The following is a 15,751-nucleotide window of genomic DNA, read 5'->3' as shown; positions in this document are numbered from 1 at the left end:
TGTCCAAGATTCTGATTTGTGTGTGTGTGTGTGTGTGTGCGTGTGTGCTGTGTGAGTGTGTGCATATGTTCATGCAAGTAGAAAAAACATGTTGACTCACCCTACTTATAGAGAATGCCATCCTCCTCTCTTTCACGTTGATGAAACGGTCTATGACTCTGTCATACAGTACACACTTGTATTTTTTGTTGCCCTAGGCTACCTGGCTAAAATGCTTGCTCACTAGCTTAACTTCCTTTCATGGGAAATGTTAGCTCGCTACATATTAAACTTTCATTCCCTCAGTCCAGGGGCACAATGTATGAATTTATGGTTGTATCAGAATCACTGCTATAACCATTGGCCAGTACAGAGAATTAAGTAAAACCAGAAGTCCAAATCCCTATCTGCATTCAACAACGAGATGCAAGAATTGAAGTTGTTTCTGTTAATTACGTATTTCTCTTGATGCGATGTGATAGGAGAGAAGCCAAATCCAAACTGGCTTCCCTTAACATTTTCCTTTGGTGCACCAGGACCATTCACAGTTTGCATACCGCCCCAACAGATCGACAGATGACTGCCCTTTCCCACCTGGACAAAAGGAACACCTACATGAGTCAATGAACACCTGGGGGCTGCCCATCCAGGATCCAGTTGCAGAGGGAGGTGTTTAATCCCAGGGTCCTTAGTTTAGCGATGAGCTTGGAGGGCACTATGGTGTTGAACGCTGAGCTGTTTTCAATAAACAGCATTGCATTCAGCTCAGCGTTCAACACTACAACACTACACGCAACAACACATCTGCCACTCTGACCCTCAACACAGGGGCCCTTCAGGGGTACGTGCTTAGTCCCTTCCTGTACTCCCTGTTCACCCCCCACTGCGTGGCCGTGCACGACTCCAATACCATCATTAAGTTTGCAGATGACACGACGGTGGTAGCCCTGATCACCGACAACGATGAGACAGCTTACACGGAGGAGGTCAGAGACTTGGCAGTGGTGCTAGGACAACAACCTCTCCCTCAACATCAGCAAGACTAAGGAGCTGATCGTGGACTACAGGAAACGATTCAGCATGAGCCCTCAGATCCTCAAAAAGTTACTCAACTGCACCATTGAGAGGATCTTGACCGGCTGCATCAGCGCTTGTCTTGGCATCTGACCGCAAGGCACTGCAGAGGGTAGTGCGTATTGCCCAGCACACCACAGGGGCCAAGCTCCTTGCCATCCAGGACCTCTATACCAGGCGGTGTCAGAGGAAGGCCCTAGAAATTGTCAAAGACTCCAGCTGCTACCACACCTCAAGCAGTACTGTTGCACCAAGTCTGGAACCAACGTGGCGTTGCTAATTGTGCATTATTATTTTTCTATTATTTAAAACAAATATCTCTCTGCATTGTTGGGAAAGGCCCATAAGTAAACATTTCAATGTTAGTCTACACCTGTTGTTTACGAAGCATGACTAATAAAAAAAAATAGATACATTGAGTGATCTCTAGACCTCAGTGAGCTGGTACCCCCAGAACTGTTATAGATTACCCCTACCACAGTAAAGGGCTAGATTAGTGGTCATATGCCAGGTTTATACTATTAGATAGATTAGTGGTCATATGATGGTTGTACAGTAACAATGGATAGACTTTTACCATGGTCTAATTTTAGCAACAGATCCGTAGAATTTCTGTGGACTCTGATGTCACTTTGGGGATTGACGTTTATCGCAACCGCAATGCTTTTCAGCCACGATCAACTTCAACATGTATCAATGTAATCTGCTCATCATGGTCCAGGTACAGCTATTCTGAAGTAAATGTACAATTATAACAGACCAATAGTTACGTCACACACACATAGCTGAGATGCCTAAATCCCACCTCCTCTTGACGACCTGTAAGAAAGTGATGTATTGCACGTCTTCAGAACGGCGCGTTAATCAGAGCATGCAACCGCGTTTTCCTGTTCTAGCTTCTGAGTGCATCAAGACCGAAACCTCTCCAACAGGCGGAACATCTATATCATTTACAGGCATATTTTCCTATAGACAAACTTTCAAATTTTGAAGAAGCATGGATTATGTGAATACTATGAATACGCTTGTAGCCTATGGAGAGAAGGCTTGAACATATGTTGTGCATTTGCGTCAGTGTGTGTCTTGACAAGACAAAAAGGCAAGTATTATTTAAATGTTTTACTTTCACTGTATGGTTAATCATAAAGGGTAATCGGAATAACTATTGGTCGAAAAGGATTCAAATGTCCCAAATCTCAAAGTGGCTCTTAATTTAATTAAGGTGAAATATAATTGTCTAAATTGTGAAATGTTCGAGTTTCTTTTTGTGTCCATTTATTTCAGGTTAGACGCAATAGTTTTGGTGGTTTAATTTACTTGTTCCCTCCTCATTAAATTAGTCAACTAAATTGAAACTGAAAGGAAATAAGGCTACAATAAGCTTCATAACTCAATTACTACCTATAGTAACTAACATGATCAACAAACCTACTTCTTGCAGTCTTCCTGAATTGACTGAGCTGAAATTGGAATTGACCCCGACCCTGCTATCTATCAATATAGAAATATGTTGATTATGTAAACATATTGAAAAACTTTATCCTGAGAATGAATATCATCTGCATTACCTGGCTATAATGCAGATGCTGATTGGTCGTTTGTTTTGGGCTATGTAGTCTCGACTCTAGCTCACAACCTCAAAGACCTATTCCACGGCAAGCTCTCAGTTACAACAACCATCAATTACCCTCTCACTGTTACACCAACTATGAATTACCATCACTGTTACACCAACCGTAAATTACCCCGGCACCCCGGGCGTAGTTTGTGTCTGTATTTCAGGACAAAGATGTAGTCAAGCCCTTATTCTCCTTACATCAGCAATTCACATAGTGGTATGGCCAACAGCAACATTCCTGTAATTCGTTTTCATTCTCTGTGGTGGTCCTCTCCAACTGGTCCTTTGATTGACAGGTCTGCAATACAGTCCTTCCAAAGGATGTGCAAAGCTTATCATGTCCTTCAGGGCCCGCGCACACACATCCCCCCCCACACACACACACACACACGCACATTAATGCCGATTTACACACTATACATTGTACACTGACTCAGATTACAGTACACCTATGTGCAGTCTTAGAAAAAAGGTGCTATGTAGTACCTAAAAGGGTTCTTTGCCTGTCCCCAAAGGAGAACCCTTTGAAGAACCCTTTTGGGTTTCAGGTTTTAAAAAAAATGCTTTACACAGAGGGTCCTACCTGGAACCAAAAAGGCTTGTACCAGGAAACAAAAAGGGATCTCCTATGGGGACAGCCATAGTGTACAAGCAAACAAACTGAAAAAAAGCATCCCCATTTAAATTCCTGCACCACCTTTATCATATAACACATTAATGATCCATGTGAAGCATGTAGCTTATTCCTGCCTCTGAGGGTAGGTAAGGCCAGTGACAACCTGGTCACAGAGCATTTCATATTAATCTGTATGTAAATCTGAGACACTCCATTTAGTATGATATGTTACATTTCGTATGGTATGTATTAATTTGTGGATGTCTATCACCCATTTCGTACCAGTCAAAAGTTTGGAATCATGAAGTAACCAAAAAAAGTGTTAAACAAATCTAAATATATTTTATATTTGAGATTCTTCAAAGTAGCCACCCTTTACCTTGATGAAAGCTTTCTCAACCAGCTTCACCTGGAATGCTTTTCCAACAGCATTGAAGAAGTTCCCACTTATACTGAGCACTTGTTGGCTGCGGTCCAACTCATCCCAAACCATCTCAATTGGGTTGAGGTCGGGTGATTGTGAAGGCCAAGTCATCTGATGCAGCACTCCATCATTCTCCTTCTTGGTCAAATAGCCCTTAAACAGCCTGGATGTGTGTTGGGTCATTGTCCTGTTAAAAAAACAAATTATAGTCCCACTAAACACAAACCAGATGGGAGGGCATATCGCTGTGGTAGTCATGTTGGTTAAGTGTGCCATGAATTCTAAATAAATCACAGACAGTGTCACCAGATATGCACCCCCACACCATCACATCTCCTCCTCTATGCTTCACGGTGGGAACCACACATGCAGAGATCATCCGTTCACCTACTCTGCATCTCACCACAAATACATAGTGGTTGGAAACAAAAAACTCAAAAGTTGGACTCATCAGACCAAAGGACAGATTTCCACCGGTGTAATGTCCATTGTTCGTGTTTCTTGGCCAGAGCAAGTCTGTTCTTCTTTTCAAATCAAATCTAATTGTATTTGTCACATACACATGGTTAACAGATGTTAATGCGAGTGTAGCGAAATGCTTGTGCTTCTAGTTCCGACAATGCAGTAATAACCAACGAGTAATCGAACCTAACAATTCCACAACTACTACCTTATACACACAAGTGTAAAGGGATATATAACATGTACATAACATATATGAATGAGTGATGGTACAGAACGGCATAGGCAAGATGCAGTAGATGGTATAGAGTACAGTATATACATATGAGATGTGTAATGTAGGGTATGTAAACATTATATTAAGTGGAATTGTTTAAAGTGGCTTGGGATACATTTTTAACATGTATGGCAGTAGCCACTCAATGTTAGTGGTGGCTGTTTAACAGTCTGATGGCCTTGAGATAGAAGCTGTTTTTCAGTCTCTCGGTCCCAGCTTTGATGCACCTGTACTGACCTCGCCTTCTGGATGATAGCGGGGTGAACAGGCAGTGGCTCGGGTGGTTGTTGTCCTTGATGATCTTTATGGCCTTCCTGTGACAACGGGGGGTGTAGGTGTCCTGGAGGGCAGGTAGTTTGCCCCCGGTGATGCGTTGTGCAGACCTCACTACCCTGTGAAGAGCCTTGAGGTTGTGGGCGGAGCATTTTCCGTACCAGGCGGTGATACAGCCCGACAGGATGCTCTCGATTGTGCATCTGTAAAAGTTTGTGAGTGCTTTTGTGGACAAGACAAATTTCTTCAGCCTCCTGAGGTTGAAGAGGCGCTGTTGCACCTTCTTCACCACACTGTCTGTGTGGGTGGACCAATTCAGTTTGTCCGTGATGTGTACGCAGAGGAACTTAACTTTCTACCCTCTCCACTACTGTTCCGTCGATGTGGATAGGGGGGTGCTCCCTCTGCTGTTTTCTGAAGTCCACAATCATCTCCTTTGTTTTGTTGACGTTGAGTGTGAGGTTACTTTCCTGACACCATACTCCGAGGGCCCTCACCTCCTCCCTGTAGGCCGTCTCGTCATTGTTGGTAATCAGGCCTACCACTGTAGTGTCGTCTGCAAACTTCATGATTGAGTTGGAGGCGTGCATGGCCACGCAGTCGTGGGTGAACAGGGAGTACAGGAGAGAGCTCAGAACACACCCTTGTGAGGCCCCAGTGTTGAGGATCAGCGGGGTGGAGATGTTGTTACCTACCCTCACCACCTGGGGGCGGCCCGTCAGGAAGTCCAGTACCCAGTTGCACAGGGCGGGGTCGAGACCCAGGGTCTCGAGCTTGATGACGAGTTTGGAGGGTACTATGGTGTTAAATGCTGAGCTGTAGTCGATGAACAGCATTGTCACATAGGTATTCCTCTTGTCCAGATGGGTTAGTGAAGTGTGCAATGTGGTTGCGATTGCGTCGTCTGTGGACCTATTGGGGCGGTAAGCAAATTGGAGTGGGTCTAGGGTGTCAGGTAGGGTGGAGGTGATATGGTCCTTGACTAGTCTCTCAAAGCACTTCATGATGACGGAAGTGAGTGCTACGGGGCGGTAGTCGTTTAGCTCAGTTACCTTAGCTTTCTTGGAAACAGGAACAATGGTGGCCCTCTTGAAACACACCAGCCAGCTGGTCTGCGCTGATATGAGGACGCGGCTGGGGATGCCGTCTGGGCCTGCAGCCTTGCGAGGGTTAACACGTTTAAATGTTTTACTCACGTCGGCTGCAGTGAAGGTGAGTCCGCAGGTTTTGGTAGCGGGCCGTGTCAGTGGCACTGTATTGTCCTGAAAGCGAGCAAAGAAGTAACTTTAAAAGTTATTGGTGTCCTTTAGTAGTAGTTTATTTGCAGCAATTCGAATAGGCCTGATTCACGCAGTCCCCTCTGAACAGTTGAACTTGAGATTTGTCTGTTACTTGAACTCTGTGAATGCTTTATTTGTGCTGCAATTTCTGAGGCTGGTAACTCTCATGAACTTATCCTCTGCAGCAGAGGTAACTCTGGGTCTTCCATTCCTGTCGCAGTCCTCATGAGAGCAAGTTTCATCCTAGTGCTTGATGGTTTTTGCGACTGCACTTGAAGACACTTTAAAAGTTCTTGACATTTTCCAGATTGACTGACATTCATGTCTTAAAGTAATGGTGGACTGTCATTTCTCTTTGCTTATTTGAGCTGTTCTTGCCATAATATGGACTTGGTCTTTTACCTGTCTTCTATATACCACCCCTACCTTGTCACAACACAACTGATTGGCTCAAATGCATTAAGAAGGAAAGAAATTCCACAAATTACATTTTAACAAGGCATTCCTGTTAATTGAAATGCCCTCCAGGTGACTATCTCATGAGGCTGGTTGAGAGAATGCCAAGAGTCTGAAAAGCTGTCATCAAGGCATGATTTGCTTAACACTTTTGGTTACTACATGATTCATATGTGTTAGTTCATAGTTTTTAGTGTCTTCACTATTATTCTGCAATGTAGAAAATTGTAAAAAAATAAAGAAAAATGGTGTGTACAGGTGTGTACAAACTTTTGACTGGTACTGTATGCCTCTATTATCATGTCACCTAAATACACTACTGGACCAAGAGTATGTGAACACCTGCTTGTCGAACATCTCATTCCAAAATCATGGGCATTAATAACAGCCTCCACTTTTCTGGGAAGGCTTTCCACTAGATGTTGGAACATTGCTGTGGGGACTTGGTTCCATTCAGTCACAAGGGCATTAGTGAGGTTGGGCACGGATGTTGGGCGATTAGGCCTGGCACGCAGTCGGCATTCCAATTCATCCCAAAGGTGTTCGATGGAGTTGAGATCAAGGCTCTGTGCAGGCCAGTCAAATTCTTCCACACCGATCTCAACAAACTATTTCTGTATGGACCTCGGTTTGTGAACAGGGGCATTGTCATTCTGAAACAAGAAAGAGCCTTCCCCAAACTGTTGCCACAAAGTTGGAAGCACAGAATCGTCTAGAATGTAATTGTATGCTGTCGAGTTAAGATTTCCCTTCACTGGAACTAAGGGGCCTAGCACGAACCATGAAAAACAGCCCTAGACCATTATTCCTCCTCCACCAAACTTTACAGTTGGCACTATGCATTAGGGCAGGTAGCGTTCTCCTGGCATCCACCAAACCCAGATTCGTCCGTCAGACTGCCAGATGGTGAAGCGTGATTCATCACTCCAGAGAACGTGTTTCCACTGCTCCAGAGTCCAATGGCGTCTTTACACCACTTCAGCCAACGCTTTGCAATTGCGCATGGTGATCTTAGGCTTGTGTGCGGCTGCTTGGCCATGGAAACCTGTTTCATGAAGCTCCCGACGAACAGTTCTTGTGTTGACATTGCTTCCAAAGGCAGTTTGGAACTCCACGATTTTTATGCGCAATGCACTTCAGCACTCAGCATCCCGTTCTGTGAGCTTGTGTGGCCTACTACCTTGGAGCTGAACCGTTGTTGCTCCTAGACGTTTCTTTACAATAACTGCTCTTACAGTTGACCGGGGCAGCTCTAGCAGGGCAGACATTTGACAAACTGACTTGTTGGAAAGGTGGCATCCTATGACGGTGCCACGTTGAAGGTCGCTGAGCTCTTCAGTAAGGCGTTTCTACAGTCAATGTTTGTCTATGGAGATTGCATGGCTGTATGCTCGATTTATACACCTGTTAGTAATGGGTGTGGCTGAATTAGCCGAATCCACTAATTTGAAGTGGCGGCCACATATTTTTGTATATATAGTGGATGTAGATATTCGTCTGTCATTTTGCCTAAATATGTATGGACAAAACATTTTGCACACCTGCTCTGACCAGGTGAATCCAAATGAAATCTATGATCCCTTATCTATGATCCTCAATCAGTGTAGATGAAGAGGAGGAGACAGGTTAAAAAATATTTATAAGCCTTGAGACAGTTGAGACATGGATTGTGTGTGTGTGCCATTCACAGCGTTAATGGGCAAGACAAAATATTTAAGTGCCTTTGAACGGGGCATGGAGGTAGGTGCCAGGCACACCGGTTTGTGTCACGAATTGCAACAGTGCTACACTGCTGGGTTTAAACCACGCTCAACAGTTTCCCGTGTGTATCAAGAATGGTCCTCGACCCAAATTATATCCAGCCAACTTGACACAACTGTGGGAAGCATTGGAGTCAACATGGGCCAGCATCCCTCTGGAATGGTTTCAACACCTTGTAGAGCCCTGCTCCGACGAATTGAGGCTGTTCTGAGGGCAAAAGGGGGTGCAACTCAATATTAAGAAGGTGTTCCTAATGTTTTGTACACTTTGCCTTCAAACCCCACGAATTGCACTCAGTACACTTCAGAAGGAAGAGCCCATGGTATGATGTGTCATTGTAGTTTAAAAGATCAGGTTGTGGAAATGTCATCTTCCATTTATCAGCTCCCGTGATCTGCCTGTCTGTCTGCCCACTAACTTACTCTCAAGGAATTCTTTCACTGACCAGCACCCCTATTACGACCCTTTGCCCCCCTCTCCCTAGATTCCACTGTCCTTATATCACTCCAGAGGGGCACATGGGGTTGCAGGGTGAGGGAGGGGGTGAGGTGTAAGAAACGGCCCCTTTGACCCTTTGGGCCAGGATTAAAGAGCATTCACTCTGATTAAAGGCACACTTTTTTTAATGTTCGCTCTGCCACGTTCTCAGACATGGCTGCCAACACAGAGTTCAATGGGTTCCAGGGGAACGAGCTGTCTCATCTTTGTCTAAACTTTATAGCCAAGAGGGTTCCCAAGAGGGTTGATAGCCAAGAAGATATTCAAGAGGGTAGCCAAGAGGGCCTGATAGCAACGAGCTACTTACTATAAACAGAAGAGAGGAATAGACCCCTGCATATTATCAGTAAGGGAACAGCAGTGTTTTCACATTAGAAATGCTTCCTCTCATACCGCGTCATAGTTTCCCTCTGTCTACTGTTCTGTCATCATGCTGAACATTCAAGTGGTAATATCCTCAATCATCAAGGTTTGTATAAAGGTTTGTATAAAGGCTGATACACAGTAATAATTGGCACTGTCCTGTGGAACTCATTAAACTCAATAGACTAGCCCACATTTAAATCTCTCCTTGTTTAGGGGTTTGTACTGGCAACAGGAAGGAAAGGGGGGATAGCTAGTCAGTTGTACAACTGAACGCATTCAACTGAAATGTGTCTTCTGCATTTAACCCAACCCCTCTGAATCAGAGAGGTGCAGTGGGCTGCCTTCATCGACATAGTGAACAGTGGGTTAAATCAAATCAAATGTATTTATATAGCCCTTCGTACATCAGCTGATATCTCAAAGTGCTGTACAGAAACCCAGCCTAAAACCCCAAACAGCAAGCAATGCAGGTGCCCCTTGCTCAGGGGCAGAATGACAGATTTTTACCTTGGGGATTCAATCCTTTCCGTTACTGGCCCAACACTTCTACCCGCCAGGCTACCAAATGCCAACAATTGCTTTAGATTTAGAATAACCTGACTGACTATAGTAAATACTTTGGAGAAGACGACCACACCTTGAATAGAACAAGCACAGCCATGTTAATGATATAGAAATTAGTGTCGCTATAATTCATACAGATATGCTCTTGGGCATAAATCTTGGAGAATAGAAAATAAAGTGTGACAGGGTCTAATGATGTGTGAGCTTTTTGGGGAGGGAAGCTGTTCTAAAATACAAATCTGTATTTTGGAAAACAGAGCTGCTGGCTTTGGAAGACAGATTGCTGTTGTGGCCTGGGGTGTGTGAGTTAACCTGTTTGTACAGGGACTTGTAATGAGATTGTTCTCTCTCTCTCTCACACTCTCTCCTCTCTCTCTTTCTGTCTCCTTAGGACACGGATCTTCATGTGAAAGTGGGTTGGCCACGGCAACACCCCGCCCACTCCCAGTGTCCAGCCACTGAGGAGGTTGCTGAAGTTAGCAACAGAAAGCACGATTGGACAGAAGAAGTGGAAGAAGAAGAGAACCAAATAACCTTCTGTAGAGTGACAATACATTAGAGTGAATCTCAACTCACTTCTTCATTTGCTCTGTGTTTGGCAGTGGCACCATTTCCTGAGTGTCGGGTGTATAAACAGGAAGTGGTTAGTGGTGGTGGGTCCTGCTAATCACTGAAAGAACAGTCCCTGGCAGCACTGCAATAGCACCTCACCTGTGTGTGTGTGTGTGTGTGTGTGTGTGTGTGTGTGTGTGTGTGTGCGTGTGCGTGTGTGTGTGTGTGAGGCTTGCTGTTGGAGGGGGAGTGTCTGCACGTGTAGCGATGCGTGTAGAGACGAAGAAGCCCCTTCCCTGCTACCTGACTCAGACTCTGGCTGTGACCTTCAACGTGACCCCAGCCCCACCATGCTGAACAATGCCTCCCTTGTCTACATCGCCCTGGAGCTGGTCATAGCCTTTCTGGCCGTGACCGGTAACATGCTGGTCTGCTGGGCCGTGTGCCTCAACAGCACCTTGCAGAGCATCACCAACTACTTCGTGGTGTCCCTGGCAGTGGCAGATATCGCTGTGGGCTTGCTGGCCATCCCCTTCGCCATCACCATCAGCACAGGCTTCTGTGCCAACTTCCACGGCTGCCTGTTCATCGCCTGCTTCGTACTGGTGCTCACCCAGAGCTCAATCTTCAGCCTGCTGGCCATCGCTGTGGACCGCTACATCGCCATCAAGAGCCCCCTCAGGTGATCTTAGCAGGGGAGGAGAGGGAGGGGATTGGAGGGAGGGGGACTGGGCTGAGGATGGTGGTGACACTTTGTTCCTGGTCTTTTTCTAGAAATCAACAATGAAACATAAACAGGTATCATCCATGTTTAATACGCTGTCTTATTTGCAGAACACCAAAGGCAGATCCTCAGACCTGTTAGATCTTGGCTGTGATCTAAGTGACGCACAACAAAATGCATTTGTGTATCAAAACACATTGAATTACAGTGAGGTTATTGGATTAGGGTTCATCTCCCCAGCGCAGGGCAGACACAGGTAAATGTCTCCACAGGCTTCATTGGGTTAGTGTTCGTGTGCTGTTGGAAGGACTGAAAGGACTGAAGGCTTTGATCGTTATCCTCCTGGTAAATCAACACCAAGGGAGAGCGGAGAGGGGGCAGGCCCAGGCACCGTATCGATAGAGAGGCCAGTGTTCTCACCTTAAACAGCCCCGGATCACCTTAGCAGAAACGTGCATCAGCTCACGTAGCCTCTCTGTCAGTGTGACGGGGTGGACACAGAGCATTGTCATCCCTCTTCAATCAATAGTCAGTTTCCCCAAAGAATGTAGGAACGTGTTTTAATTAGTCTTGCCTTTAGTAGCAATTGGAGATTGTTTATACATAACAATAACTGAAATAAACAATATTTTTGTGGATGTCCAGTAGGGTCAGATGAGTTAATAATTATGACAATTATTTGTTGTCTTTATTAGTTATGTCTAATGATCTTTTATAATGTGTTGTATGTGGAATGTCCCATGTGCCTCTTCTATTCTATACTGGTCTGTGACTGTGTAGCAGATTAGGATCTGCCAAACTTAATCCTCAGCCTGAATTGTCTCCATTTGCGCTGTCGGAAGAGCCTGTCAAGTGTGCTTCTGACACTCTTTGCTTTAGCGAGTGAGAGAGCGTTGTTATTTTTCTGTTTTCCAGTTCTCCATCGGGGTGTGATGACAGGTAGATAATGCTATCTGCTCAACACCAGTCATTAGCAACATTAACTGCAATAAATTTCCAGCAATAAAAATCGAGATAGCTAGTTTATTAGGACGCTATATAATGTTTGGTTAATAAGGCACTCAAGCTTGCATAAGGGTCAAATATGTAACTTTGAACATTTGTTAAGGGTTATTTCCTGCCATTCTAATCAAATTTGAAACAAAACAAAACAACAACTTGTTTTAAATAGGCTATGTCACACTTACCGTACACCATCATTTTCCCCTGTGGGCATATAATACTAAAAGAACGCAGACTATGGAGGTTTTTAACGCACATCCAAAACGGGACCTGCATGGCTAAAATAATGTGGGCCTGCCCACAATGCATAGATAAAAAGGGAATGTCAGCTCACTGTTTTACTCCTCTCAAACTTGATATTTTAATAAATCGTTGGTGATTCAAGATGTATTTCCAAGCGGTCTCAGGAGCCAAACCCTTTATGGACAGTATTGACTACTTCGTGATTACATTGGGTATTTTAACTAAATACAACGTACACATGCATCAAAGGCACATTAGTCTACGCTTGTTCCATGCGAATATGGACAGTGTGCGTCATGGATGGATAGGCTGTGTTTCCACTCTCAATATTCAAGGCATAACCAACTGCGTTACCTCTAAAAACAGTTTTTGTTTGGTCTTAAAAGTACCTACCATCGCTGCCTGAAATTCGAACTTTGGATCATGTTTTTAAGGACACACCTCAAATATTTCCAACCAGCCCATCTAAGCTGATATAAGACAGATCAATTCCCGAACCTGGCGTTAGGTCTGGAAAATGCCAGTGCGCCAGTTTTGACATGACGAATTTGCAAGCTAACGTACTTTTGACACGAGCGCCGCCTTAACGAGACGAAAATAGAACCCATATAAAGTAACCTACCCAACCCTGTTTCCATCAGACTACAATCAAACAACTCAACCGGCAAACAACTTGGCAACAACCAAATAGTTCAGCTTGCAAATCCCTTTTCTTTACTAGAGTGAAATATTAAGACACGCATTAATGCTTCATACTACAAATGTGTGGGGAATCAAAGGCACTGTTTGGTCACAGTCGCAATTGCAATTTTGATTCTCCAGTGGGAAGGCATTGCTTTCATGGAAAAGTCCTAAAGCAGGTGTTTATTGCAAAAGGGCCCAGCCAGGGTGTGTGTGTGTGTGTGTGTGTGTGTGTGTGTGTGTGTGTGTGTGTGGATATGATTGAGCTTCCATTGGAGCCGGAGCTTTGGTGCCAATGACCATAGATCCAAGGGGCTTAATAAACTTGCCGCCACCCTGGTCCACAGAGGTCTCAGTCAAAGAGGACTAAATCCCCACTGGACCCCCAAACCCACCCCCATAACCACAAACAACAGGGTCATGTGCCTGTGGCGCTGCCTTCTGACTTCCACCCTGGTGTACATTACATTACCAATGGAAGAATACAGACAGCAAAACTAATATAGCCTGATACATTGTTCATGACACTGATTTCCATTTGTCTAATGTTTGATGCAGAAACAAAGCAACGCCAAGAAGACTTACATCAGACTATAGATAGGCTTTTGTGCAATGATCCCTAAATCACAATACAGGTAGGAAATGCTTTCTTAAATCTACATGTAGTACGTGACCTGATATCCACTGCTCCATCTCCTAGTATGGCATGACTGGTCGAGTCTCCCAAACAATGGACTCAGTTTCCAAGAGCTTACTGCTATATATGCAAATACTAGTATGTTCTCGGGATAAAGGCTTTTTACCCTCTGAAGTCTGTCCCATATGTTCTCTAAGCTCTCTGATTACAGGAAGTAAAATTCATTGGTTGGGTCCAGGAAAAGTGAACTTGCTTTCTTATTGAGTGTTACTGGGAGTGTCTGGACCTGAATAGAGGAGCCCTCTCATCCTGGGAGCATTTCTGTGTCATGTAACAATACAAAATGCCTATCTGAATTCCTCTCATGTTTTCACGTGATCCTCTAGGTATAACAGTCTTGTGACGTCCGGGAGGGCAAAGGGCATCATCGCAGTGTGCTGGGTTCTCTCTGTGGGCATCGGCCTCACGCCCATGCTGGGCTGGAACAGGTGTGTCAACGGCACCAACAGCAGCTCGTGCCCCGAAGGCATGACAGAGTGCCTGTTCGAGGGTGTGGTCACCCTGGAATACATGGTCTACTTCAACTTCTTCGGTTGTGTGCTGGTGCCCCTGCTAGCCATGCTGGTCATCTACGCCCGCATCTTCATGGCGGCGCGGCGCCAGCTGAGACTGATGGACCTGAAGCTGGCTCACATGCACGCCCCTGGGGCATGCTCATCGTCCACATCGTCCCGCTCCACCCTGCAGAAGGAGGTCCACGCAGCCAAGTCTCTGGCCATCATCGTGGGGCTATTCGCCCTCTGCTGGTTGCCCCTTCACATCATCAACTGCTTCAACCTGTTCTGCCAGGACTGTGGGCGCCCGCACGTCTGGGTGATGAACATCGCCATCATCCTGTCCCACGCCAACTCCGTGGTCAACCCCTTCATCTATGCATATCGCATCCGGGAGTTCCGCCACACCTTCCGCAGGATCCTGCGCAAGCACATCCTGGGGCACTGGGAGGGGCATGGAGCTGGGGGAGGGGGTGGCAGAGGGCTGGGTAGCAGCAGCAGTATCACGCGTGCCTCTACTCGCATCAGCATGGTGGACAGCTCGTGTGGCACCATGGGGAACAGTTATTCCCTGGAGTCCAGCCCCAAACCCAGCCCCACTCGGACCCCCATAGAGACTCATAGAGCTGGGAAAGAAGCTTACTCTGATTCCTGCCAATGGTCACCACAACAGTCAGACCCTGCACCAATCAGCTCCATTGAAAACGGACACAACAAAGGCGATGCCCCGGTGTCTCCTAGGCAGCAGCAATGCATCATGGGTTGTGCGGACCAAAGTGGGGTTGAGACTACAACCGTGTTGATGGAGGTGAAGGACAGTGGGAACATATCCTTTGTGCACGTCAGGCCTCTGTCCCCCACACTAACCAGCCCTAACCACTCAGTAGAACTCACTGAGGTCTCATGACATAGTTATCTCCAAGGTGGACAAGTTACTGATACCCCAACCTACATCATCAACTAGGAGGGGGAGAAGTGAGGGACCAGTTTAAAAGCATGTTCCCTTCACCTGTAAAATAAATTCTACAGAAATATTGGAAATGGTTGCACTGACTAGAAATAGCTTTTCTTTCTTTAGGGGGAGACTTCTTGAGCCTGAAAGGGCAACAGCAAACTGGCATTAAATCACGCCTAGCCATTGAGATTTTGTTTACTTATCACATAGCTGTTGTCGGTGGACACGTTTTGTACACGTTACCTCTGAGGCTCTTTCCTGTAGGCTAATAGTCTTTCAGAATTGAAAATGTATGACGATATAAATGAATGGTCTGATCTACTGAGCACCTGTCATATGCTGACAGATTATGACCGAAACCATGTTGACTCTGGACACTGTCCAATACTGTATGACTCAATATTTGGTATTGCTGGCCAACCACTACTGAGTTAATGCAACTACTGTATGTCAGTGTGAGACGTCAGGAATGTATTCTCTCTCTTATGAAGTGCAGTATTCCTCCAATTGTGTCATGTTTTCAAACGCTGGTCCCTTGTGTGTTTCCATGTCAGGTTATTAAAAGACCTTAATAAGCCATGTTGTCACTGTGTGTGGTTATTTAAGTGAGTCCTTGAGGAGAGTGCATTATACAGCAAGTCACATAACGCTAGAAAAGGGTTCCAAAAGGGTTCTTCGCCTGTCCCAATAGAACTCTTTTTGGTTCCAGGTAGAACTCTTTTGGGTTCCATGTAGAGGGTTATCCTGTGGGGACA

General features: G+C 45.3%; 1 protein-coding gene across 1 annotated transcript; it reads left to right on the top strand.

The window, feature by feature from the left end:
* Positions 1-1,896: 1,896 nt before the first annotated feature.
* On the top strand, positions 1,897-15,573 carry LOC139388785 (adenosine receptor A2b-like). Its single transcript, XM_071135704.1, has 3 exons — positions 1,897-2,152; positions 10,040-10,882; positions 13,874-15,573. Exons 2-3 carry the CDS (start codon positions 10,551-10,553, stop codon positions 14,946-14,948), a joined length of 1,407 nt encoding a protein of 468 aa, XP_070991805.1. The 5' UTR covers positions 1,897-2,152; positions 10,040-10,550; the 3' UTR covers positions 14,949-15,573.
* The last annotated feature ends 178 nt before the right edge of the window (positions 15,574-15,751 follow it).

The sequence above is a fragment of the Oncorhynchus clarkii genome, chromosome 29, assembly GCF_045791955.1.
Source record: "Oncorhynchus clarkii lewisi isolate Uvic-CL-2024 chromosome 29, UVic_Ocla_1.0, whole genome shotgun sequence".
NCBI classification, from domain to species: Eukaryota; Metazoa; Chordata; class Actinopteri; order Salmoniformes; family Salmonidae; genus Oncorhynchus; species Oncorhynchus clarkii.
This window is presented reverse-complemented; position numbering and strand designations above follow the sequence as displayed.